This window comes from Syngnathus scovelli, chromosome 21 (genome assembly GCF_024217435.2).
Source record: "Syngnathus scovelli strain Florida chromosome 21, RoL_Ssco_1.2, whole genome shotgun sequence".
Classification (NCBI taxonomy): Eukaryota; Metazoa; Chordata; class Actinopteri; order Syngnathiformes; family Syngnathidae; genus Syngnathus; species Syngnathus scovelli.
In genome coordinates this window covers 4,586,430-4,612,889 of record NC_090867.1, presented here as the reverse complement: position 1 = coordinate 4,612,889, position 26,460 = coordinate 4,586,430, and the positions used below count along the sequence as shown (strand labels likewise).

Below are 26,460 nucleotides of genomic sequence, written 5' to 3'. Positions count from 1 at the left end.
ACCTCCCCAGGGAGGCGTCCAGGAGGCATCCTGATAAGATGCCCGAGCCACCTCATCTGGCTCCTCTCAACGTGGAGGAGTAGCGACTCTACTCCGAGTCTCTCCCGGATGACCGAGCTTCTCACCCTATCTCTAAGGGAGAGCCCGGACATCCTGCGGAGAAAACTCATTTCGGCCGCTTGTATCCGAGATCTCGTTCTTTCGGTCACGACCCATAGCTCGTGACCATAGGTGAGGGTAGGAGCGTAAATCGACCGGTAAATTGAGAGCTTTGCCTTTTGGCTCAGCTCTCTCTTCACCACAACGGACCGGTACAGGGTCCGCATTACTGCCGACGCTGCACCGATCCGCCTGTCGATCTCACGCTCCATCCTCCCCTCACTCGTGAACAAGACTCCAAGATACTTGAACTCCTCCACTTGGGGCAGGATCTCATCCCCGATCCGGAGAGGGCATTTCACCCTTTTCCGATCGAGGACCATGGACTCGGATTTGGAGGTGCTGACCCTCATCCCGACCGCTTCACACTCGGCTGCGAACCGTTCCAGCGAGAGCTGGAGATCACGGCCTGAAGAAGCCAACAGCACCACGTCATCTGCAAAAAGCAGAGACGCGATGCTGAGGTCCCCAAACCGGACCCCCTCAACGCCTCGGCTGCGCCTAGAAATTCTGTCCATAAAAATTATGAACAGAATCGGTGACAAAGGGCAGCCTTGGCGGAGTCCAACCCTCACTGGGAACGAATCCGACTTACTGCCGGAAATGCGGACCAGACTCTGGCATCGGTGATACAGGGACCGAACCGCCCTTATCAGTTGGCTCGGCACCCCGTACTCCCGAAGCACCCTCCACAGAACCTCCCGAGGGACACGGTCGAACGCCTTCTCCAAGTCCACAAAACACATGTGGACTGGTTGGGCAAACTCCCATGCACCCTCGAGGATCCTGCCGAGGGTGTAGAGCTGGTCCACTGTTCCACGGCCAGGACGAAAGCCACACTGCTCCTCCTGAATCCGAGGTTCGACCTCCCGACGGACCCTCCTCTCCAGCACCCCTGAATAGACCTTACCAGGGAGGCTGAGGAGTGTGATTCCCCTGTAATTGGAACACACCCTCCGGTCCCCCTTCTTAAAGAGGGGAACCACCACCCCAGTCTGCCAATCCAGAGGCACTGTCCCCGATGTCCACGCAACGTTGTAGAGGCGTGCCAGCCATGACAGCCCCACAACATCCAGAGCCCTTAAGAACTCTGGGCGGATCTCATCCACCCCCGGGGCCTTGCCACCGAGGAGTTTTTTAACTACCTCAGTGACTTCGACCCCAGAGATTGGAGAATCCGCCTCAGAGTCTCCAGGCCCTGCTTCCTCAATGGAAGGCGTGTAGGTGGAATTGAGGAGGTCTTCGAAGTATTCTCCCCACCGACTCACGACGTCCCGAGTCGAGGTCAGCAGCACGCCATCCCCACTGTAAACAGTGTTGACGTTGCACTGCTTCCCCCTCCTGAGACGCCGGATGGTGGACCAGAATTTCCTCGAAGCCGTCCGAAAGTCATTCTCCATGGCCTCACCGAACTCCTCCCACGCCCGGGTTTTTGCCTCAGCAACCGCCGAAGCCGCGTTCCGCTTGGCCATCCGGTACCCGTCAGCTGCCTCCGGAGTCCCGCAGGCCAAAACGGCCCGATAGGACTCCTTCTTCAGCTTGACGGCATCCCTTACCGCCGGTGTCCACCAGCGGGTTCGGGGGTTGCCGCCACGACAGGCACCGACGACCTTACGGCCACAGCTCCGGTCGGCCGCCTCAACAATGGAGGCGCGGAACATGGTCCACTCAGACTCAATGTCCCCCGCCTCCCCCGGGACGTGGGAAAAGCTCTGCCGGAGGTGGGAGTTGAAGCTCTTCCTGACAGGAGATTCTGCCAGACGTTCCCAGCAGACCCTCACAGAGCGTTTGGGTCTGCCAGGTCGGACCGGCATCTTCCCCCACCATCGGAGCCAACCCACCACCAGGTGGTGATCAGTTGACAGCTCCGCCCCTCTCTTCACCCGAGTGTCCAAAACATGCGGCCGCAAATCTGATGACACGACTACAAAGTCGATCATCGAACTGCGGCCTAGGGTGTCCTGGTGCCAAGTGCACACATGGACACCCTTATGTTTGAACATGGTGTTCATTATTGAAAATCCGTGTCGAGCACAGAAGTCCAACAATAGAACACCGCTCGGGTTCAGATCAGGGGGGCCGTTCCTCCCAATCACGCCCTTCCAGGTCTCACTGTCATTGCCCACGTGAGCATTGAAGTCACCCAGTAGAACGATAGAGTCCCCAGAAGGAGCGCTCTCCAGCACTTCCTCCAGGGACCCCAAGAAGGGTGGGTACTCTGAGCTGCTGTTTGGTGCATAGACACAAACAACAGTCAGGACCCGTCCCCCCACCCGAAGGCGGAGGGAGGCTACCCTCTCGTTCACCGGGGTGAACCCCAATGTGCAGGCGCCCAGCCGGGGGGCAATAAGTATACCCACACCTGCTCGACGCCTCTCACCGTGGGCAACTCCAGAGTGGAAGAGAGTCCAGCCCCTCTCGAGAGGGCTTGTACCGGAACCCAAACTGTGTGTGGAGGCTAGTCCGACTATATCTAGTCGGAATCTTTCTGCCTCGCACACCAGCTCGGGCTCCTTTCCAGCCAGAGAGGTGACATTCCATGTCCCAAGAGCCAGCTTCTGCAGCCGGGGATCAGACCGCCAAGGTCCCCGCCTTTGGCTGCCGCCCAGCTCACAATCCGTTCTAGCTACCCAAAAGTTATTAAAAAAAAAAAAAAAGCACTCTACAATATTGTACTTAAAAAAAGATACAAATAAAAACAAGACCACAAATATGCAAGGATTCTTTGTACCATGTCGCTCAGGCATGTTTTCTGTCTCCCGGCATGTCTACCTTCCACAATTATGGTCTCTTCTTCATGTGGCGTGCCTCGGAGCGACAACTTCTTTTAACCACCACCGGTGCCATCGTGAAGCATTTTCTGAATTGTGTTTCACATAATCCAAGCGACTTTTTGTTAGAACTCTAATGAAGAACATGGCCGCTTAGATGTAAACCTTAACATCAGTGCTAATTTTTAGCAACTGTGAATAGTTTCTAATGGAGATCAGATCATTGGAAAGTCTCATCCTCTGAACATTGCGAATATCTGGAAATAATCCCATGACTCATCACACTGCATCGCTATTATGGTTGCAGTCACATGAATCTAAATCTAAGAGCGATCAACAGAAAATGAGACGTCTATTATTATATTTTTTTACAAGTTCATGACTCACTTTTGAAGTGCCACTCGATTGCAAGTGGAGGCTATTATTTACAGTTTTCATAGATTTGCGAGTTGTGCAATATCCATTTGCCCTTTTTATTGTCCTAGCGGACCATTTCTGTACATGCTACAATATTTGATCAATCTATATTAATTTTTTTCTCTTTCTACAGTGGTGTTGGTCTTCCTACTTTCTGGTCTCCAACCTGTGGGCTGAATGGAAGCTTTTGTTTGCCTGGATTGATTTCCTCTGGGTAGAACTGGTCCTTGCAAATGAACAGAATCCTGCCATCCACAACACTTACAGTCATTTCAAGTAAGTGAAATTGTTAAAGTGTTTGCTTTGAGTAGAATCAATCCAGAATGTGACATGAACTGTAAAGGAGCCCAAAATTTAGCAGAAGCCCAGTTGTTGAGTAAACGTACTTAAGTTGAATTACACCACCGCTAACGTAGAATCATATGTGAGTGACTCACGCTCGCAATTTTCCTCCTCTTGGTGCTCGATATACTGCCAGTGAAAATGTATTGATGCCAAGAGAAAACTTAATCCATTCATCATCTTTACCCCGCTAGAATCCCCCCGTACTGCATACTTAAGGAAAGCCAGTCCATCAAACTGTCTTCACAGACTCCAATCTTTACATCCTTCCTTCCCCCCCACCCCCCCGACAGAAATATCGAACGCCACATTTGACCCCGAGTGTCATTCTTTCTAACAATTTAAAAGAGTTCTAAGGATGTAAAAGGGAGCCAACACATTTCTTTAATGACAGCCGAGTGATAGCAGGAACAATGACGCATAGTCTCTAAAGGATGGGCACAGATTTGCTATTTTCAATTAAATGTTAGATGGAAAAATGAAAGAAGCAAAAAGATCAATTCTGAAATGTGATTCACAAACTTGCAGTTGATTCATTCCCACACATTTTCAGACATAGGCAGAGGACTCGTAAGATCAAAAAGGTCAATTATTTATAATATCCCCTTGAAGTCGCATCTTAATACGCTTATGTGTCGTGTGAAAAAAAATTAAAAGCATTCTTAACTTGAATGACGAATGGCTGTAATTAAAGTCGCAGATGAGAGTCCCTCATGCAGTATTTTTTTTTCCTGTCATATAAGTCGCGAGAAGTTAGCAATTATGTTGATGTAAAATAGAATATTCATTTGGATGCTAACTGAATTACTTTGCACGGTTCTTCTCAAAAGATTCAGAGGGTGACGTTCTTTGTTACTTTGCGACTCGATGAATCACAACAATGGCGACGCTCGGAAATTTCACCGACAGAAGTTTGATGTATGTGCGTCATTGATCATCCTGCAATGAAGTCATTTGTTAAGAAGTAAATCCAAACACCAATTCCTCATCTTTGTACTCATTTGTCATCTGCGTGATCTCTAAAATGGAACTTTCGACTGTATTAAGAAAAGCTGAATCCAAATATGAGGCAGACAAAAAAGCAATTTCACAGCAGAAATGAGTCTATTATTTACTCTGATGGGATAATGTTCCGAATTCATATCGGATAACATTTGGGCCGTTCCTCAAAGCAAACGTTGACATCGGAAGCAAAAAAAAAAAAAAGCTGCCTTCCTTTTGCCTTTGCTAGTAACATCCCATATGGAAGGCATCAGGCAAGCTAATAACAATGCAGGCTATAAGTTTAATAAAAAGGAATGGAACCAATTATGGCCTTGTCCCAGTCGTGCACGTGGCTTCTTGTCACGAGAGGAAGCCTGTGGGCGCCGCAGAGACAGAGGGATAAAGGGAACATCAACAGCACTTCGACAGTGATTGTTGATTTGATTCTTGATTAAAATGGAAGGAAGATTTATATGTGGTTTTTGTTATTATTGAGAGACTGCCTGGGGTGAATTAACAAGATCCAATTGAGTGTGTGTGGGATGCTGCCAGTACCTTTTGTGGTATCTGCGGATCCAAGAAAATAGATGTGATTACAGAAAAAAAAAAAAGAAAAGGCTACTACTGACTTGCGAGCTTGATTCAAATGTCGCATATCTGTCGTTGACGTCTTGGAGGTCTCTTGTACCGGAGACCACCTGGGTGTATACTTCCTGCCATCGGCACGCTTAACGACCGTCAAGGTACGAAAAGCCAATTGAGTTTAATTAAGTGAACTTTGGGAGCGATGAAGACACAAACAGCAGATGGCTGGGAAAGTTGTAACTGGGTGGGCATGTACCGGTCCAAAACTTTGTCTGTCAATATTAAGCCTTGGAGGGAATGGAAATACATCAAGACAAGTGCAATGTCTATTAAAGTGGAATTTCATGACCTGTGTGTCAGCATTTCAGTTCCTGCTCGTGATGACTTACGTCTGGGGTGGCGGCAGACTTATACTTGGCCTGTTGGCTGTCTAAACACGTGCTTTGACTTTTTTTTTTTCCCCCGCCTTCATTGACTTGATAGTGACCACACCAGAAGTTCGCAGTCTTCATCTGTCTGTCTGCCACGAAAACCTGCCGACATCTGCTATATTTGGATTAGAGGATTTACCTCCTCCTTCTCTTTCCATCGGTCATTTATTTTGACCCCGAAGTCGTTTTCCTCTTCTGTGACGTCATGTTCTGGACCACCAGAGTTGGCCTTCTGTTCCTTCACTCTGGCTACCTTTCTATGTCCAATGACTCAAAAAGTGAAACTGCTACTACTTTTTTTTTTTTTTTTTTTGCATGGTTATTTCTCAGTAGCACTTGATAAATGTGTAAATGGAGAGCCTGTGTAATGTTGATATTAACAACATAGTCACCGTGTAATTGATTTCCCACAGGCCTCGGGCCGATCGATGTCGAGCCTGCGAAGTGCTTGTTAGAAAATGCCAAATCACGCTTGGTACATTTATGTTGTAAAAAAAAAAAAAAAAATTACATGCATTAACTCGCATCCAGGTGCACGCATGGCTGCTTGCTGGGAGACAGACAAGTAAAATCACATACATCTGCTTACCATCCCTGTAATTGTGCTTCCATCAATATCATATTACTCGTTCCTTTCGCTGCCTATTGATCAAGCCCCACAGCTGCCGGTCATGCGCTGGTTACGATGTGTTCTATTACCTGAGCTCAGATCAGGGATGTTTTTTTGGCAAATGTGTGTGTGTTTGACTGATTATGATGCAGCCTGCACATTGATCCAAAAAAACCGCAAAGCCTTGCTGGTGCAGATGGACGCCTTATGGCATGAGAGCTATGTTTTGGTTAGCTTCATAGATTAAGGTTGGATCAGGATGGATTTTCTCAAGGCGCCGGCACTAAAAGGGATGTTTTGGCGTTTAAATTACCCATTCAGATATCAATAACAATTTCAGTTATAATACACGTTCAATACGATACGGTGAGTTGTAAATTTCAGTTTATTACATCTATCGGCACTGGCGGTTATAGTAGGTAGATAACAGTTTGAAATATTTGTACACATTTTAGCAATTTGTGGTTGCTACATTCTAAATATTCAACTCGTGATCAAATAGCAATTCAAGGGGAAAAAAATTCACGTCTGGAAAGAATAAATAAGGAATGGACTCTTCCTGTATAGCTCATCCATCTGATTTCCTCATTTGAAGTTGCACAAATTGTTTAGCTCCACTTCTCCACGACCTTGCACCCATTATATTGGGATGGAGGTTTTGTTGTATGGCAGCGTTACAATCAAGGGATGTAAGTGGGGATATCATTTCGTTGAGGGGTGGGTAAATTACATTTCCGATGGGATCATGTAAAAAAAAAAAAAAAAAAAAATTGGAATGGTTGTCGAAGGCCATGCTGACCTCAATTGTATAAATTTGTCATTCCTTAGTAATTGGGCCTGCTCAATTACGGCAAAAATTGCTAATTCTTGGCTCTTGTGCTTAAGGATATTAGCCAAGTAAATGACAAGTCATTGTCATAAGGAATGAAAAATAATTACATAATATTTACTTATGGCAATTTACAGCTTTTCTTCATTAGGGTTCGTGTTTGAGCTCAACTAAGCGTCAGCAACGTATAGGCTCATTATGGCTGGAAAAACAATCTCATAATTTGGGGCAGATCAGCAGTAATTATGACTACATTGTCAGTAAATTCATATCATGCCTGATTCTTTTTTTTTTTTTTTTTTCGAGACGTGCATGATGACCACATCTGTTTGTAGTTAGTATGAGGATCTTCTATTTCAGCCCATGTGTTTCCTGTCATGGAGCGAAAGGAAAAGAAAGCTGGAAAATGCGTGTGGCCAGCAAATTCTATTTTTCTTGGGAATGTCTTGTCTCTTGTCTCTGACCTGGACACTGGACCACCTCCATCTTCTCTGCCCCTAAATTCAGTCTAATTGCTGTCAATCCCATATTTTTACTCTTATTCGTCACACTTGAGTCTTTTTTTCCCTCCACCAGTCATTCGCTTATATGCGCTCTCCTCCGTTCGAGACTGTAAATCTCGATATGCTCTACGCCCGTGATGAAAAACTGTAAATCTCAAACCTGTTTGCAGCCTCTCAATAAAACGTCCTCTATTGCTAAATAATGAAAGTTGGGGAGGCGAAATCTGATCCTGTCAGGTTCTAGAAAGGACGAGATGGGATATTGTTCCTATCTCTGGCTCCTATGAGGGAATTAAGTGTAGCTCGGCTTCCAGCAGCACACAGGAAGAGGACATGGTCCAATCTACTGGGGGCATTGCCGGAGACAATAAAGCTTAATGATATTTTCTCATGCTGACAGCTAATATGTGCTCAGACTGAACTACTGAAAGTCAGCGAGGACAGTCAGTCACTACTAGTTTCTTATTTTTTTTATTGTGTGCAGCCCTTGGGGTCAATTCACAAATCTGCAAATAAAAATGTGACTCACAATAATATGAAATAAAAATAAGATGTGATATAATATATAATGTATATAATAATGAAAAAAAATATATAAAAATAAAAGTATGGCAAGTTTCGAGTTGAAATATTTGCGTCTCACAATAATATGAAATAAAAATAAAATATGATATAATATATAATGTATATAATAATAAAAAAATATATAAAATAAAAATATGGCAAGTTTCGAGTTGAAATAGTTACATCCTTCTCCTAACTTCTTGAAAGGCGATCACGTCCCCAAAGATTTTCTCTTCAATGGGTGCTTAGGTGGAAACTTCATCCCACCTAAGTGAGTCCTCGGAGAGGGACAGGCGGCATAGGAGAGGAGACACGACTCCCCCGACATCTGTTATGTGGAGTGGCATCTAATTTACCCTCTGCTCAGATGGGGGGAGAAAAAAAAAAACAAAGGTCGGGAGGTAAAAGGGAAACATAAAATTAGAAGCAAGGGTCTTTATTTCTTTCAAACATAATATTAGGATGTTAGGTAAAACTGAAAAACAAATGTATGATGACATTTCTGAGTTGACGTTCCCTTTAAATGTTTGCATTTTCCCCCCCATTTGTATATCATTCAATTTTTTTCCCCCCCCCCACATACCACAATGGGCGAGCCCCACTTACCACTAGTGGAACTCGTACCACACTTTAATAATCACCGAGTTAAGCAAACATGAAAAAAGTTCATGTTGACCCAACATCATAGTTTCGTTCATTTTATTCCATGTCATACTACTATAATGACAAACCAAGAAAATATTTTCTTGCTATTACACAGTATAACATTTCTATGTAAGTGTTTTTGATGGAACCAGATATATATATTTTGGAGTTGCAGTTGTTCTTTTTCCCATATTTAACTCAAACTAAAGCGCTGACTGAAACCTTCCGTTTATACTTTTTGTGAACTAATTACCGCGGGTCAATATTAAAGCACTTCATGGTGTTCCGTATCGGAGTCCTCCTCTGCCCAAGAACTTGCTATGCACTTGCCATGCACTTTAGGAAGAGGTCAAAGTTCATCCCTAGATATCCACCAGAGAGGTCAGTTTCATTAGGTGTTAATGATCCTCCCCGAGGGCAAGTTTACTCCTCTGCCGACTCAGCCCGACTTACACATTCAATGCCAACCCGATTCCAAACATCAATAACATATTGAGCCGATTCTCCAAATCATTTTTTTTTTTTTTTTTTTTAGTGAACGCCTGGCTGCTTTTACCTCCTTTCCCTGAAATGTAAATCAAGCAAACCACCAAAAGCGTTGGAGCCGAAGCAACGCGAATCCTCACTTGACCTGGCGCTCGCTCGCGCCGCAATCAACGAGAGGGCCCGTTCATTTAACAAGCTGTCAGCAGGAGAGCGCTCAAACGGAAAATAGAACATACAAGCATGCAGCAACTGGGATTTGGATGTATTCCCAGTAATTATCGTATCATATGAGTCTCCAGCGCTGCCTTGATCTGCCAGGTTGAGAGGAAACGCGGGTGCAAATGGTCGACCCTTCACAGGCGGGATTTTGCTGGAGAAGCCGCGACCAATCGCACAATGTAAACCGGTTTGACTTTGAAACTAATTAAAACGCTGCCTGTTAAAGTGGACTCGGACGGATAATTAAACCAATCTCATGCCGTGTAATTTGCTAGCCGGTCAGGAAGTTCTAATGAATAGACGGCAGCAGGATTGAAGGATTAAAGGTTTTTGAAGTTTGCTTCCACTTGTGAGCTAAGTTGGAAGCTATGCCGTCGACTTCGTGTAAAACGTCGAGCCAGTGACTCACGCCCTTCCATTACTGTCAGATACATGTTGTCATGCGTGTTTGCCAACAGTCCCATAATGATGAGAGAATTGTTTCAAGATGTATCTTATCCCAAATATTCTGCTTCCAGTGGTTTATCCTTCAATTAGATGATTTTTGTGTGTGAGCCGGAATGCTAGCAGAAGCAACGCAATTTAGAAAATGGAAAGCCAGCAAGATTATGGCTTAAGTGAAGGGGTGGGCAAACTTGTGTGCTCAAGGACAACGTTTCATTTTTATAACGGAGAGATAGGCTAGGTCTTTCATAACGGGTAACTGAGGTTTAGAATAAAAAAAAAAAAAAAAACAATTTAGTGTATGAATAATTTAAATAAATAAAATAAATTCAAGTAATTACATTTAAATAAATAAATAAAAAAAAATTAGAATTAATTCACTGAATATTTTTAAATATTACTAAAAGTGTAGCACCTTGAGATCCAAGTGCTTATGTTTTTCCAGATAGGGCAGTAGTAAAGTATATTTTTTCTGTCCCAATGATAATGATGAATAACCATAATCCGCTGTCTGTGTATAGTTAGGATTTGTTCAACCTCAAGTGTGATGGATACCGTGCATCCTCACTGTTGCATGGAGACACACACGGACCAGCGGAATTTCAGTGTAGCATCAACAAAGCTATTAGGACCCAAGCCAGGTCTTTATGGTAGAAAGGGCTTGCAGCTCAAGCGTCTTGTTTACATATCGATATAGTTAGGCCTCACTAACATCAGTCCGATGATGAATGAGGGATTTGCTGCCACACTTTGAGAGCCGCTGATGTAAATTATGAAGGTAGGCCAATAATATTCCAATCAAATAAAAACATAAATCCCCGGGTGTGGTTTAGACTCCGTATCGATCGCACATAAATTAAGCGTTAAATAATATTCTACAATTTTTTAATGGCGACCTACGCTTGACCCTTGGGCTAAATCAAAGTGACAGTGAGACATAGCACATATAAGCACAACCTCGCTGCCTATAAACAAAGCGGACACTTATTGATCCACGTTGTCTCCCGTGCAGAGGAAGTCCTGATGATGCAATCTTAATGTGGAGGCTTTCCTATTTTTTGTTGAGGATCTAGATCACATTGTGTGTGGCTCACAAAACACGACTCCATTAACTGAGTTGGGGGTTTTGCTCTGCACTATATGATGAGCAGACTCACAGGTCAAAAGGTCAAGAGAAGGGGGGGGGGAGGGTTGAAGATGTCAAAGATCACCAGGTCTCCAATCAGCCGGCTGAATTGATTGCTGAGACATCAGAAAGGCTCTGCCTAATGTTAACCTCAAATTTATAATTGACCCTTTCCCTGCAAACTTGTGCAATATTTTCATTGGCAGATCAGGGGAGTCCAAGCAGGCAAGTTTAGACAGTCACTAAGCTAAATAATACAAAACACATTTCAGAATAAAAACTTTAGTCAGAATTTCAGCAGAATTCCATATACAAAAGTCTCAGGAAAAACATTTCAATAATATCTTGTCATCTTATAAATTAGGATCTCTGAAATAAACTGTACAGCTAAATGAGAGTACGGGTTGTGGATGTTCCGCAAGAAAAAATTCTAATTAGAGAGTTCTGCAACATAAATAACACTTTGCAAAGTGCTTGTTTGCTCCTCTTTCCGCTGCATCTTTCCGTGCTTTCATCTTGTAAAATTGTAAAGACAGTACAGGATATGGAGTTCCATGGGAAGGAAATATAAAATGCCTCTTACTGCATATACAAGGTGTGTCAGAAAATTTCCAGGGCTTGTCCATTTTTTTTTTAACCCTTTCTTAAAACCAACAGTGCCGTTTTGAGGAGCCAAAAATACAACTGGTTCATGAAGCAAAATTGAAGCTTCATTTTCCCATCACTAGCTTTTATCATGAACATGTTGACCCTTTGGTCGGGTGAAGTTCTGTCTGGCCAGGAACTGTCAGATGCTCAGGGCATTATAAGCAGGCATGGTAGTGAAGTACCCACAGGGGGGCGATATCGCTTAGCTTTTGTGACCCTAGTTCTGGAACTTTTCTGACACAACTCGCGTCTTAATCTGATCCTAGCACTACAGCTAATCTATAAAATTCTCACCACATAAAACCCAACATTTATTTAGCTTGATTGTTGCATTTTTTAAAGCTAATGAAATGATTGCAAGGACTGTTTAACACAGTAAAAACTTTGGTAATGCACATTGTCTCTCGCCGCTGTCAACTTTCAAAAGCTTTGGTGTCAAGCTGTGTTGTCCCAGCCAAAGTTCTGACCCGTCATTTGATAGAATTTGAGGTTAAAAGGTCTGTAAAAGTCTCTGAGTCTGAGCAGGACTTGGGAGGGGATCTGCGGATGGGGTCTGCCCTTTGACTTCCCCAGGCAGCGTGGCCTGCTGCTCCCCTCCGGTTTCTTCAGGCAGGGAAATCCTTTGGTCTGGTTGAAGTAGAAATGCTTATCTGTCACCACACGCTTCAGTCCCAGGAAATCCTGAACGCGACCCATCTCCCCGGCGGGGTCTGTCACCAGACGCTCGCCGCTGACAAACAGGAAGCTGGAAAGAGGGAAGTAGCGCAGCCAGTTCTCCAAGTGCTTGGCGTAGATGCCAATCCGCACCGCGCTCCAAGAGGTGTCAATCAAACCCGTGGTGGCGTTACGGAACGCCAAGTTCTTGAAGGAAGGGAGGCCCGGCGACTTGGACACGGTCTGCGTGTAGTCGGAAACGGCACGGGTCACCGGGTCCCGCACCACCACGATCAGCTTGGTGTGGCGACTCATGGCGAAGACACGGCGAGGGGCTTCCTTTGTTATGAAGTAACTGGGGGTCTTCTCCATGGTGATCTGACCATCTAGTGTACGGGGCATCAGATCCCTGAGAAGAAAGGAGGGAAAAAAAATCTTAAAACCCAAACTTCAGATCCCTTGTGGGCTTCTTGACTTGTGCTTGGCTATTAGTGGACTTAATGTGTGATTATGCCTGCGACAATGATGGAGAGGCCATATCAGCGCCGACTGCGAACGGCTACTGTAGGAAACCACAAGATGACTCACTTCCTTGCATCCTGCTCTTAAACACACTCAACTAGAATGGCTGTCAAAGCTGTTGCCCGCTTTCTTATGAGTCACTAGTCAATTTGCTTTTTTTTTTTCTTTTTAGAATAAATCCAGGACCCCACAGATGCAATCAAGAAAGTCTCCTCAATTTTATTAAACACCGCCAGTCATTTAACATTGGTGTTTATTTTTGCTTGTAGTTTACGGTGCTGAGCAAAATCCTGCAAATTTCTTTTTGCTTTATTTAATGACATCAGAGGGACTCGATATTAAAAAACAGCGCAGTTGTACATCACTGCAATAGACTTAGATGTAAAGAGGTAGCCTTGACTTTTATAGCTTGGGAACATACCTCCACCTTTTTGCTTCTGGAAGAGGAGTGGAATAATTAGCCCCATGTGGCACATTATATGCTAGCTACCTACTGTTTTCCCGACAGTATAGAACTGTACACTACTTTAATACCTTTCTGGAAATGGTATTATCTTTGTAAAAGCATTTTTTTGATCAAGCTCATGAATTTGTGCAGGTGTTGCTTAGTAATAGAAAAAAAAATGCTAGTCAAGATTTGTGGTGCCAATGATACCCGAGGTTATCCAAGGATAATCTCACCAAGGGCCACGTGTTCTCGTTAAATCTCGGCTATTGCTTTTGGCCCTCCGCTTATTATTGTTCTTGTCCGTTCTTGAGTTTTCAAGGTTTCGGTGTGTTGACATATTTCTTGATTCATCGCTCGTATAAGATGACGACTGGAGTTCAGAGGACGTATTACTTTTAAAAAAGATGGGGCTGCCGTGCCAAAGCAGATTGGAAATGGAAAAAATGAAAAGAGCCTGGGCTCATATATTTCATGCAGATTCTAGCGCAGCGGTAAAAAATGGAATGTCGTAACCCCCATTGTGAGCAGTATCCTGCCAACTTCCCTCACGCAAAGGAAGACAAAAGGGGGGATTTTCGGTACATCTCCGAGACATCTGACAAGCGAGAGACATCGCGGTGGGGGAGCAGCGCCAGAGTTACACGTGAGAAAGCTCTCTCGGATTATTTCAGCAAAGTTCCTCCCTTCCGCCGGAGTGAGCAGATTTAGTTTGGGCTTTGTGGTTGGTTTCTAAGTGAAAGGCGTCTAGCGTACGGAGCTTTGATGGAGACAACTCTGTTATATCGGGGCGACACCAACCTTTTCGTAAGAGTTGTATTACATGGACTGAAGCTAAACAAAGTCAGACGGGGGAGAAAAGTTCAAAACACTAAAGTAGCTTGTATGAAAATGGATGAGGGTGTATTTCAAAGAGCCATGGAGGCCAAAGTGTGAGTAGCAGCAGAAGCAGCTCCTCGCTCTGAGGCCGCTTAAGTGAAACTGTGGTTCACAGATTTATTTCAGGCACCGTGTGACGTGAGTGGTGTGTAGAATCTGGAGCCAAGGAACAGTTAGCAACACTTTTAGGGAGGAAACTCCAACTGAGGAGCCTCTTTCTTCTTTTTTTTTTCCGCTGTTGTAGTAAATTCACTCATTTAATTATGCTGCCTCATCCTCGGGTAACTTTGACACTTTTTCCATTGGACCTCTTTAAGCCTATATGTGTGATAACCAAAGAAACAAATATTTTCAATTTTTTTCTTTTTTTTAAATTATATGGCCATGTCATTTTACGCAATGTTTAATGAACCTGGAAGTATCTTGCTAACTAATATGGATATAGATAAATATTAATAATATCACGTCCCACTTTAGTTAGTAAATATGACTGATAAAGTTCTGAAAAAAAACATGGATAATCTCAAAAAATTGCTTGTATTGTATTTCACAGTTTAGCCAAGAGTAGAAAATCCATCTCTCAGCAAACATCCATGTTGCCTTTCTGGAAAGAAAACCTTCCACGGTGGACTGACCTCAAGTAGATCTGAAAGCAACCACTGGGCCCGCAATCACGAAGGAAGCCCACACAGCGATGGAGCTTTTGAAGAATGTTGGATGGCGGTTAGCAACAAATCCACGATAGAGGCCGAGCAAAGAGACAGTGGCAGGAAAGAAAACACAAGTCACTCACTAGACTGGAACGACACTTTATCTTGGAAAGACTTTTTTTTTCTGTCAACAAGGGAGGTTAGGTTGTGATATTTTTTATGGTAGGACAACTAAGCAAAGACTAATTAACCAATTTCCCTTAAACTTAGCGATCCAGGAAGCGACATTTCCTTTTGTGTTAACATATGGCAGATTATCTGGCCTTACACATGTGTACAAGTCTTGTGTGGTCTTGAGCTTTATTAGGGCCCATTTACAAGGCAGCCGGTTTGCAGGTTGCTGTTTACGACTTGAATATGAACACATGTGAGTGAGGTATGCTATAGCTAACGCTAACCTCAAATTCATTCGAAAAAGATATTTCCAGGAGAAAAATTGTCTGTTTCCTAATTGCATCGGATAGAATGGATGAGGCATTTTTTTCTTTCATCATTTCCTATTTGGAAAATAACAGAGATCCACAGACATCCTAGAACAGATTGTGGTCAAAATGAGTGGTTCCGCTTTCTTGAACTATGCATGTATATAAAGACACTGGTTTTCTTGCCCGCCTTTGCTTTGTTTCCATCTTCAGGGCACGCACGTTTTCATTATGTTTGTACGCAACACACTGGCACATAACCACACAAAACTATCCCAACATGCGGATCCACATCTGGGAGCAATGAAGTCCAGCCCCGCACCAGATGAGAGTGTTTGTGTGAGCTATTTGGGGGAGATGAAGGAAGTGTTTCTGACTTAGGAAGTTTTTCTCCGCTCCTGACGTTCAGTCCCCGAAAGCCGTGGTCCGCGGCGACACAGCTAGATCTCCGGACCCTCTTTATCCCCCCCCCCCTTCACCCAATGAAAAAATGGACTCCTCCAGCCTAAATTTCAGAGTCAGATGGTAGTGATTCACGAGGCCAAGCCACAGGGTATAATCACTGAGGATCATTTAATGCAAGTTGTCATCATGTGCACTTTTCTTCCCTACACGCTCATACACGCTTGCCCTCTTTCCTCTTCTACACAACCCGTTCTGTTTTGTTCCAATGGAATCTACTGGATATATGCAAAAAAATATTAACATCCTCAACCACTTAAGCTTGCTTCAAAGATGTGGACGGAGGAGACGTTTGTCATTACTGAGAGCAAATAAAAGCCTCTGTGGGTCGATTAGAAGCCGGCAAAAACTGTAATCAACTCCATGGAAAATGAGGGCATTTTGTTGCGTTTTCAACCAAAGAACTTTAATATCTCCTTTCAGTAGACCACAATTTGATTTGCTTTTTTTTTTCCCGAGCGTGTCATTATGGTTCTTAAGATCACTCATCTTGCAGGGGGAACTTAAAAAACTGTGCACATGTGTGGTACACAATTCCACACACCTAAGGTTACCATTGGCAGACGCTTCTGTGTAGTGAAAAGGTTTTGTTTTTTTTCGCCATAGAGGTTTTGCATCTCTGGGGTAGGTCGGTTGGAAAAGCGTGGAAAAATGTGTGTAGCTGAGGGGAAAACCAGACCAGTACAAGGACTGAAAGCCACAAGTTAGTGAGCGCTGGTCACTCAGGGTCCTTAGAAACCACAGTGACCTGAAAAAGGCAGGAAGCTGCCCTTTGTGCTTGAATGTTTGATTGAGCTGCAAATAGTCACATAAGTCAAGCAGATAACGTGATTTTTGTCGGTATGCTCACAAGGGAATGAAATGATGACAGCGGTGTCAAAACAAAAAATACCGCAAAACTTGGAGCGTACACAGGCCGGTAGTTGGCGACATTGTTCAGGAAAGAAAAAGTATTTTGCACCATCAGAATTGTTTTAGCTCTTGCGATTATCTTCACCCCCCCACCTGTTTCATATTACCTCTCCTGATGTATTTAGGCTGCTATGATGGCTCGTCTCTGTGCCAGCTTGCTTGTTCCTCTTTGCTGGTGCATTCTTGCTGACTTTGTCCATTTCCTGTTCTTGCTTGCGTAATTGCTTGCCGCGTTGAACATTTTTAGCTTTGTTAGGGCAACATTGTCTGTCTGGATTGTCCATTTAGATTACGCTTTTTGTAGCTTATTGAACATGTGGCGAGCATTTAATTACATGATAGTTTATGTACTTCAGCAATCAGCGTGCATACGCGTCGCCACTGATTGCTCGCTTTATCGAATGGGAAAATCTGCAGCCGTGTTCTTGCCGGGCCCACATGTGGCCCACTTTATCTCGACGCTACTCCGCCCTGCCTTCAGTCCGCTCTCCTAAACACAGGATGGACCCGCTGAAGATGGGGCGGAGAGATGAGCAAATTACAGATTGGCGTTACTTCCTGACCCCAGTGATGTCATAGTGTCCTCACCACAGTACCATAATTGGGCTGTTAAAATGGAAATATGCGGCCGACTGCGATATCCCTTCGGATGAGCACTGTGGAACATACACAAATGACATATTTCATCCATTAAGAAATGTTTTTTTTTTTTTTTCCCCCAACGGGTGTGGTTTTAGCCTTTATTTCATACTACAGCTTTTGTGTCACCAAGGCATGTTCGTCTCTTCCAGTAAACATAATTAGTGCGTGTTTTCCGGGAGAGGCTCAAACTCGCAACGGCGCAGCCTTATAAGGATCGTGTGCTGACTATTTGCACCCCTTGAGCATTTTAAAAGTGCCATCGTGTACTTGATAGCGATGAGACTTTGGATTTAGTAACATGTTTGTTTACATACAGTTTGTCCTCATTAGGGTAGCGGGTGAGCTTAAGGCTATCCCAGGCAACAACAGGATCATAAAAATAAAACAACTCCAATAAAACAAGTCCTGTAAATGTGCATACGCACAGGAGACCGGTACACAGCCTCAGACAAAGTTTAATCGACTCAATGTGAAATTGGCTGGCAACTCCCCAGGAGCCGGCCAATAAGAGCGCTCGATACTGTCTGATCCTGACAAAGTCACTTCCGAGCAGTTTCCGCCCGTTGCTCCCTGTGGTTTTTCAGGTTCATTGTTCACAGTTTCTTTTAAAGGAAAATAAAAGCCAGATTGTCGGACTGGAAATAGCGTTTCACTCAATTGCTATTCGTATATCATTGAGCGGTCTTTTTACACTATGTTCCCTTTTTGGGCTACTGTGTACAAAAACATTTCTTGTTACGTTCTGCTGGATTTGAAGTGTGTATTGTTTCGTGGTTACCAGAGCAAATTAGGGTCCAAGATATTTGACACCACTTTTTTTTCACACTAGTGCTCAACTTCTAAATAGTCTCTTGTACCGATACCAGTTACCGATACCACTACTACTTTTGATAGAGAAAAACAATGATAGATAAATAAAAATATATACATACATACTAATGTCGCATTTTCCTTAAAATTGCATGAAATTAATATAATTTTTCTATTTTGTGTTTCTATGTGCACATCCTTAGCGAAATTGAATATTAATAGGAATTTTTCCCATGAAATTATGTATTTGGACTGAAGTGAGGCAGTAAATAGTTCTGGTTATTTCCACCCTCTATGTCTTGTCCTGTTTGTCCCGACTGTTGAGCTCAGGCTGTCTTCCCGGAATAATTAATCTCATTTCCCCCGTATAATGAGGGCCAGCATCGCTGACAGTTAGCTGATTCTTCACTGTGTGTTTACGTCAGAGGAGACAGGACGTACTCAGGAAGAGTTCTAGCACCGACAGATACAATGGTGGTGTTTTTTATTGCTTTCAGGATGAGGACTGGTTTTCATGCTGAGCAAAATCAACCCGCCCCTTCTTCTCAACTTTTCTTTCCATGGTCGTCAGACATTAAACAGAGGTGGACACCACTGACAGCTACACACAATCAATAATTACCTGCCCTTCCAGACACACTAAACCGGGTGGAGGCAATTTTGAAGCATTTTTGTGTGCATTTTTCTAGTGTTTTGAGTCTTTTACCTACAATGGTAATTATAATGTAAGTGGAGTGTGAAAAAATAACCTTCCAAAAACAATGTTGTTGCTCAGGCTTGATCCTGTTACCGCATAGTAATTAAAATTGGGAGGATTGCCTTCCTTTACCATGTACTTAAAATGAATTATAGCTGTGAACTTATAATTAAAGTTTTCTGGCTCATTGTCATATTTTTTGTTTGCAAACTAACGTCAGATTAAAACCACAAGAAGCCATAATTAAGTCGTCACACTTTTATTGTATATGAATCCTGCAATGTTGCAGATTGCAAAATGTGATTCAAAGCTGGTGAGGAGTTTAAACAATATTTTGCATAAAAGTGTCACCTTTCAGGGAGGCAGGAATGATATTTGTTTTTGTTTAGGTTTCATGTCAAGATGATGTTTTTCTTGCAAAGATGCAAAGGCCATGCATGGAATTTAAATTCTGACTCCATTTTGAATGGCACAGTCAGAGCAGAATGAAGTTAAGTTAAAGAAAAAGAATTAGCTCAAGAATTACGATCGTCCTTTAAAAATAACAAGTACACATTTCATCCTTTTATAAAAAAATGAGGTAATTTATTTTAGTGTGCGGTTCTTGATCGTAAATCACCAGCTGCCAACATTAGCAATACAGTACAATACAAGCGCCATTGCGGTATTTGTTTAACGACATGTTTATTTTGTGGTGACGGCGGCTATTATTTCACGCTATCCGTCTTGACGAGCGCAAGTTCTCACTATGATGCTGCGCAGTACTAAACCACCGCACGCCCCAGTAACAATAACCATATTGTTTGATTAATACCGCTGTAACAGTGTCCATCAAAATTGAGCGTTATAATAGTTGAATGCTTGATGCGGTTTTTCTACATTGTGCAGGTGTTCCTAATTTTTGTGTCCGGCGAGTGCATTTCTTTCCACGCGTGTAGCGCTGATTGCTTGTGACATGCATCCTGCTAAAAGTATTTCCTTTAAGCATTGATGCAGCTTAAAAAGCATTGCCCCCCCCAACCCCCCATTCCATCTGCTGCACAAAGCCTTCTTTATTGCAGCATAACGTATACATTGCTCTTTTTTTCCACTTGTAAAAAAAAAAAAAAAAAAAATGTGCACAAGGAGGAATTCACCCAAAGATTCCCTCGCGATCGCTCGAAAACTCACCGACAGGAAATAAAACCTGGGCATTCTTGGCTAAGTAGCGCATCCCGCTCCCTTCTGAATTACGCAACGTCGCTTCTCTTAAAGCCACGAGGCAAGAAATACGGGGGCAGAAGATGAGTCGATAAGCAGACAGATTTAGAGACGCTGACCTAACAAGAAAAAAAAAGAACTCGCCCAATGGCTTTGAATTGCACAGTTTGAGTGGCCTCAATAAGCCGATAAATCCACTCGGGTGACACCCCGACCTTGAGGTGTAAATGTCAACGGCGGAGAGGAGTAACAACCTCTCGTCAACATGATTGAATATTTCATGCATTTCCTCTGTAACGACGTGATAAAAGCAAAGAGGAGAAGGATCGATACGATTTGATCAATACGACCAAATGACAAATATTTATCTGTTTACAGTGGCGAGAAGAAGAGGCGAGAGTTGATGGAACTTCAGGTAAGAATCGTGTGAACGGGCCCGCACACACACGTCCACACAAAACGTTCACTCTCCATCAGGAAACCGCAGAATCACTTCCAGTCGATGGCAAATCCGAGGCTTTTCCACATATAAGCGTTTGTTCTAAAACAATTTGCCAAATGCTTCCTTTAAGGATGTCCATGTGTTTTAGTTGGTTCGCGGCTGAGCACGAAGGGCCAAGGCTCTCTCGTCGGAGCTCAAAGAAGCAGACAGCGCTTTGAAAGTGGAGAGTTTAAAAGTGATACTTTCCAGTTCGCTTTCATGATTTTCGATTGGCCTGGCACGCTACGCCTCTCCTTCAAATTGATATGGGAGTCGTACTTAGCGTGCGATTATGCTAAAGGAATCATAACACATGGACGTCATGTGTGTTGAAACAAAAGAGAGCAATGAGTTTGAGTGAAAGGATGAGAAAGACTTTGAACCAGCAATAAAGTGTCAAAGGTCTTTTTTTAATACCCTTCCCTTCATTTCCTTTCATTTCGCGGCTCTGTTTTCATTTCCTTTTCATTTTGTTCAAAAAAAGGGGAAGGGGAAATGGAAAGAAAGGATGGCAATGGAAGTCAAAGATAGGCAACAAATCACAATGAATGGGCAGGAAGGAGGAAGGAAAAGAAGATGAGGGAGTAAAAGAAGGGACGGGAAAAGTAGACATCCATCAATCTGTTTTCTATGGCGCTTGTCTCATTAAGATTGAAGGTGAGCTGGGGTGACTTTGGCATTAAAAAAAAAAACTTTCATACTTAGGGACTATCAAGTAGTCGATTTACTCAAACTGGACGCAAGTCAACAAAATTTGCCTATTTGAAAATTAGCTTTCCCATTTTTTTGGGCAAATAAGAATTTGCAGATTTAATTATCCCCCAATTTAACAATATAAGTAAAACATAATCCCATTTTCCACTTTCCTAACAAGAAACCAAAACTTGCTTAATTAATAAGACTCCAAATGTCAAAACGGCATCGCTCTAATACAAATCCCATCATTGTGCATTGTCATCCAAGCACCCCCCCCCCCTTCCCCCTGCGTGTCCCTGAGCTGTCCGTGTTAATGCCTGACCTGTCATTACACGGGTCCAATTCGCACAGCGTTGACGTGTGCTGTCAGCGCATTAGAGAGCGAGCTAAAGCGGCCCTTTCGTCACGAGAGCGATGGCGACAAATAATGAGCTGTATAAACGAGTACAAGGGACGGGGCAGCCAGTTTGACATCAACAGAGAGCCATAAAGGGAACATTTCAAAGGTCTTGTTACATGCAACCCGTTGTGGTGCTTTCAAGAGCTTAGTCACCCTGATAAAACCTTATCCGTAATTGCCAGCGTCTCATCTTAAGTGCTTATAAAACAGTTGACATACACATAAAAATGACACATTAGAGTTTCGAATCAATATTTGTGATAGACAGCGGTTTGATGATCACAATGCCAATTTTGTTGAGCCGAAACTTCCTCTGACCTCCAAGTCGACATCAATCTGGCGCGGCGAAGGCGGACAATTTACGACGTCGACGGCTTTGCTATAAATCTGACTTTGGTGCTTCACGAAAATTTTCTTAGCTGTGCGTCTGGCACAAAAATCTAACAGGAAAATTTATAACATTACATGAGAGTTATGGACCGGCGGCATATTCCAGTCCATTAGCTGAAATTATCATGACTAAAGCAAAAATTGTTTTTTTGTTAACCGTAGAATGAATCATTTTAATTTGAGATGGTGACTTCAAATTAATAGTCTGTGTTTCGATCCGTGGGTGTCGTTTTATTCAAATAATGTAATTAGACCTATGATACAACACACACGCACCATTGATCATAAAAATAAATCACTTGAGCCAAACGGACCATTGCGGCAAAATAATAAGATGAGACATGCATGGCGGGAAGTCGCCATGACGACCACATTCCCCGGGGCAACCTACAATATACTGTATGTGCATACATCTTTTGTATGACGTACATTTATTAGTGTCAGGTTCAATAATAAATTGAGCTATTTGTGAATTCTATTGATGGATTATAGAAGCATATCTCAACAACTCCTTTTATTTTGTATTGACACAGTCTGTATTATGAAATCACCCACCTTTTCAAATAATAGCCACGAGAGTCCATTTACTAGTCCACAAATGAACTAGGCGCACTATTCAATGCGCTCATCAGAAAGGCATTAGATGAGCACCTCTTGGCTTTTTATTGCACCGCTGTTGTGAAACGCGCTACAAACCAAAACAAACCGAGCCTTGTGCACACACACACGCTTTCGTCGACTGCTCCATCTGAGCCTCACCCTGACCTGATCATTACACGGCTGTATTGATCCGTCTTAGCGTTTTGTACGTTACACTTGTTCGCCCTTTTAAAAAAAAAATATCCAAGCCCCTTTGTCCATTTCTATATAAAATCACTTCCAATACAATTTCTTTTTCCAAACTAAAATAATGACAGTGGTTATTATCGCGTTCACACCAGTTGACTGAAGAGCATCACTAAGCCCATCCTCCCTCTCGCCTTGGTGATGGAGGCCGCCCCCCAGGGGGACCAACACAGACACTTTGGGAAGCAGCGTGTCAGCTCAATAAACAGCAATTTATTGGCAAGGGACTGAATACACCGCCGAGCTCTTAGCCATGTCATATTGCCGAGAGTGTCACGCGTGATGCCGTGCAAAAAACATCATCGTGTTCAGTAATCATGCAGACTTATTTGCTCGATTCATGGAAAGCTGAATTTGAGAAGATGCCTCGGAATCAACCAAACAGACCAATGATAAAATAGTGTTCTTCATGCCAGATGATACTTTTTTTTTTTTTTTTTTTTTTTACTGCATGTGTGCTTTATGGACCTATCAGACCAACCCTTGGCTATACTCTATTTCGCTGTACTCAAATAGAAACTAAATCCCTGTAAAAATCCTCCCTCATTTCTCACTCAAGATAAAGAAAAGCTCCTCATCCACATTCTAATGTTATTTTTTTTGCATAATAGTATGACCCCCATGTGTTTTATGTAACTGTTAAATTCTGATATGAAATTAAAATCAAATTAGGCTGTCCTATGGCTCCCTCGAGGTAACATCTACACTAGGATTTAATTATCGGTCTCCAGGGTAACTGTATGCACATTTTCACATGTCCCAAATATGTAAGTATTTTATAATAGTGCAGTAGTCGTGTTTTTTTTTTTTTTTACAGCATTGCTTTTTATGGACTAGTGACAAGACATTGCATCACTAAAGGTACACTGATCTACACAAGTCAGCTATTTTTTGGCTAACGGTCAAGAAAAACACGACCACTAGGTTTCGCAATGTGTACTGTGCAGTGAAGTTAAACTTCACTGGTGTGCTTTTAGTTGGTCACAGATTCAAATACACGTCAAAGCTTTATTGTCGGGCCACGATATGAGTCATGTATGCATTTAAGTGAGTCAGAAAAAAATGAGTCAGAAGAACTTTAAAAACAAAGATTCTTAGTGTGATACAAGAACTACTAGTGTTACACAGGCTCCCTCTAGTGGTATGCAAAAGGATCACTGCCTAACTACAGTTCAGTTGTATTTAACTTTTGTATTATGTAAATTTACATCAAGAACTGTTTAAAAGTATTTAGATGTAGTTTTTTTATTTACCTTCTGTCTGCAATATATTTGAATTAAATCATGAAGTATAACCGCCCATATTTAAGTGTAGCTTTAATATACAGACTGTGTATACATTAAATAAGCATTTCATGCATAAATTGATTTTTGATGAACAAATGGGCCTTCTACACTACTGTATTTTAATGTTGTTGATGATAGTGGTATTTGGAGAGCAAATATTGGCATAGGCGGTTCACATGTAATGTAGAAGAGTGAGGGAGAGAAAGAGAGATAGCTCGAGCGCTTTATTATGCCGTGAGGGAAAAATAAAATAAATGAAGACAGTAGCAGATATATTCAAACAGATCTGAACTAACAATGGAAAAACAAATACAAAGAGCAGGACTGAGTAAGTGTTGACTCTTATCTAAAGCAAAAAAATAAATCGAAATGATTGTAAATTGATAGCTGTATTCAATTGGTCAAAAATGACTCGATCGTGTAATGTGTTTTTCCCCAAATGCAATATGTAATTTTGAATTTTGTAAAATGATCTCTAGATTCTTTATGCAATAGTCAAACATGTGAGTATAACATTTCTACTATGTTCAGTCGCATCCTACTTTATTTAATTAAAATTCTGTTTGCGTCGTTTCTACTACAGTTGCTAGATGATCTAAATCAGGATCTTACCTGTACCAGTCCAGCCCTTTATCATAGAAGCGGTCAAAGAAGTGAGGCTCGGCTCCGACTGCCCTCACGTCCGGATGGATGCGCAAGAACTCCAGAAGAGCCCTCGTTCCTCCCTTCTTCACCCCGATGATGATAGCCTGAGGAAACTTTTTGCTCCCAAAGTTATTCGCGATGGAGATTGTGTTGTTAATTGCGCCGTACGCAACGTCCGATAGTTGGTCCCGTGCAAAGGACGCACCGGCTTGCTTCGGCGATGCCAGTTGTGGGTCGTTGTGGACATTTTTGTCCTTGAGGTGGTGAGTCTGTTGGTCATAAACGGGTCTGGGCAAGGACTCGCAGAATCCGTTAAGGCAGTAAAAGAGATAAACAAAAAGGATGATCATGGTCAAGAAGACTGACAGCTTGGACTGCACCTTGAGGTGTCCCAAATTGAACGCAGCTCTCCATTTACTACATCCCATGAGTCTTCATAGTTATGTTTTGTTTTTAAAAGGCACGTTTTGAAAGACGAAAGAAGAAAATATCTCCTCGGACCTGGAACAAGTGGTGCCAAAGTTGCGCGCCGTGCGTCAAAACGCGCCCCATGTTCTGTCTGCGCTTCCTCTCAGGAACGATCACCCCCAAGACGACCCGAGTCCCCCACTGGGAGGATTTTGAAAGTCTTGAGTGTCCAACACGAATCCTCTTGTGCTGGTTTAATGTCTCTGAGGGGAAGCGCTCATCTGCTCATCCCGAGTAGCTGCCATTTCCACGCCCTCACCATCAAAACGCACGCCCCTCTATCGTCAGTCGCCAAAATAATTAACTGACGCCTCCTTTGCCGTGTTTTGCAAGCATTTCAACAAAAATCTAGTTAGCAATATAAAAGAAAATAATGTTGATCTTCTTGTCACATGGACAGTTTAGTCCGATTTATGTGACTTCTTAGTGGCCACCTGCTCTGTTTGAGCCCCCCTCTGACCACACGCTCCCATGGAAACACCCGTGACACAGTTAACCTTTGCACTCTTGCCATTCTGGGACAGACAGGTGCCATCACTTTTAGCTCATTTCTCACTATTTCTGTGCGAGCGTGCAACCTGCAGTGATCCGAACCACCATCAGCATTCTGCAAAAACCAGCAGTGGAAGATTATTTGGAAAATGAATTGTCATGTTTTTTGATTTTGAAATTAGAACAACCACCACCCTTTTTTTTTTTTTTTTTTTTGATGAAGAGGTAGGAGACCCCGGGGACGACCCAGGACGCGCTGGAGAGACTATGTCTCTCAGCTGGCCTGGGAACGCCTTGGGATCCCCCGGGATGAGCTGGATGAAGTGGCTGGGGAGAGGGAAGTCTGGGAGTCCCTCCTAAAGCTGCTGCCCCCGTGACCCGACCCCGGATAAGCGGAAGAAGATGGATGGATGGATGGATGGATGAAGATCAAATTGAAGCTTTCCTAAAATTAGAAATCTACTAAAAAGTTTTTACCAACCCGAGACAGATCCATCAGTGGCATTTCTGGTGCTAATTGGCACTGTAGCAAAACACACTATTTGTGTTTCAAGATAGATCCGATATTATTGGCACCTTCAAGAATACGTGAGGTGCAACACGACAGCACATCCATACGGATGACACACCCGGAGGGG

The 26,460-nt window shown here is 43.0% G+C and overlaps 1 protein-coding gene and 1 long non-coding RNA gene across 2 annotated transcripts in view; one reads left to right on the top strand and one right to left on the bottom strand.

Annotated features, from left to right (window-relative positions):
• Positions 1-26,460, top strand: part of LOC125991061 (uncharacterized) — a 35,766-nt gene that overhangs the window by 3,538 nt on the left and 5,768 nt on the right. The window contains exons 2-3 of the long non-coding RNA XR_007489177.2: positions 3,481-3,623; positions 20,497-20,533. This is a non-coding gene — a long non-coding RNA (uncharacterized lncRNA). The remainder of the gene's footprint in view (positions 1-3,480; positions 3,624-20,496; positions 20,534-26,460) is intronic.
• LOC125991056 (heparan sulfate glucosamine 3-O-sulfotransferase 6) lies at positions 11,382-25,596 on the bottom strand. Its single transcript, XM_049758561.2, has 2 exons — positions 24,830-25,596; positions 11,382-12,826 (listed from the first exon to the last, which is right to left on the bottom strand). The coding sequence occupies exons 1-2, from the start codon at positions 25,288-25,290 to the stop codon at positions 12,199-12,201; spliced, it is 1,089 nt and encodes a 362-aa protein (XP_049614518.1). The 5' UTR covers positions 25,291-25,596; the 3' UTR covers positions 11,382-12,198.

Coding starts and splice junctions, on each gene's coding strand:
- LOC125991056 (XM_049758561.2), bottom strand. CDS start 25,290: ATGGGATGTAGTAAATGGAGAGCTGCGTTCAATTTGGGACACCTCAAG. Junction 12,827..24,829: donor AAAGGGCTGGACTGGTACAG/GTAAGATCCTGA, acceptor CTTTCTTCTCAG/GGATCTGATGCCCCGTACAC.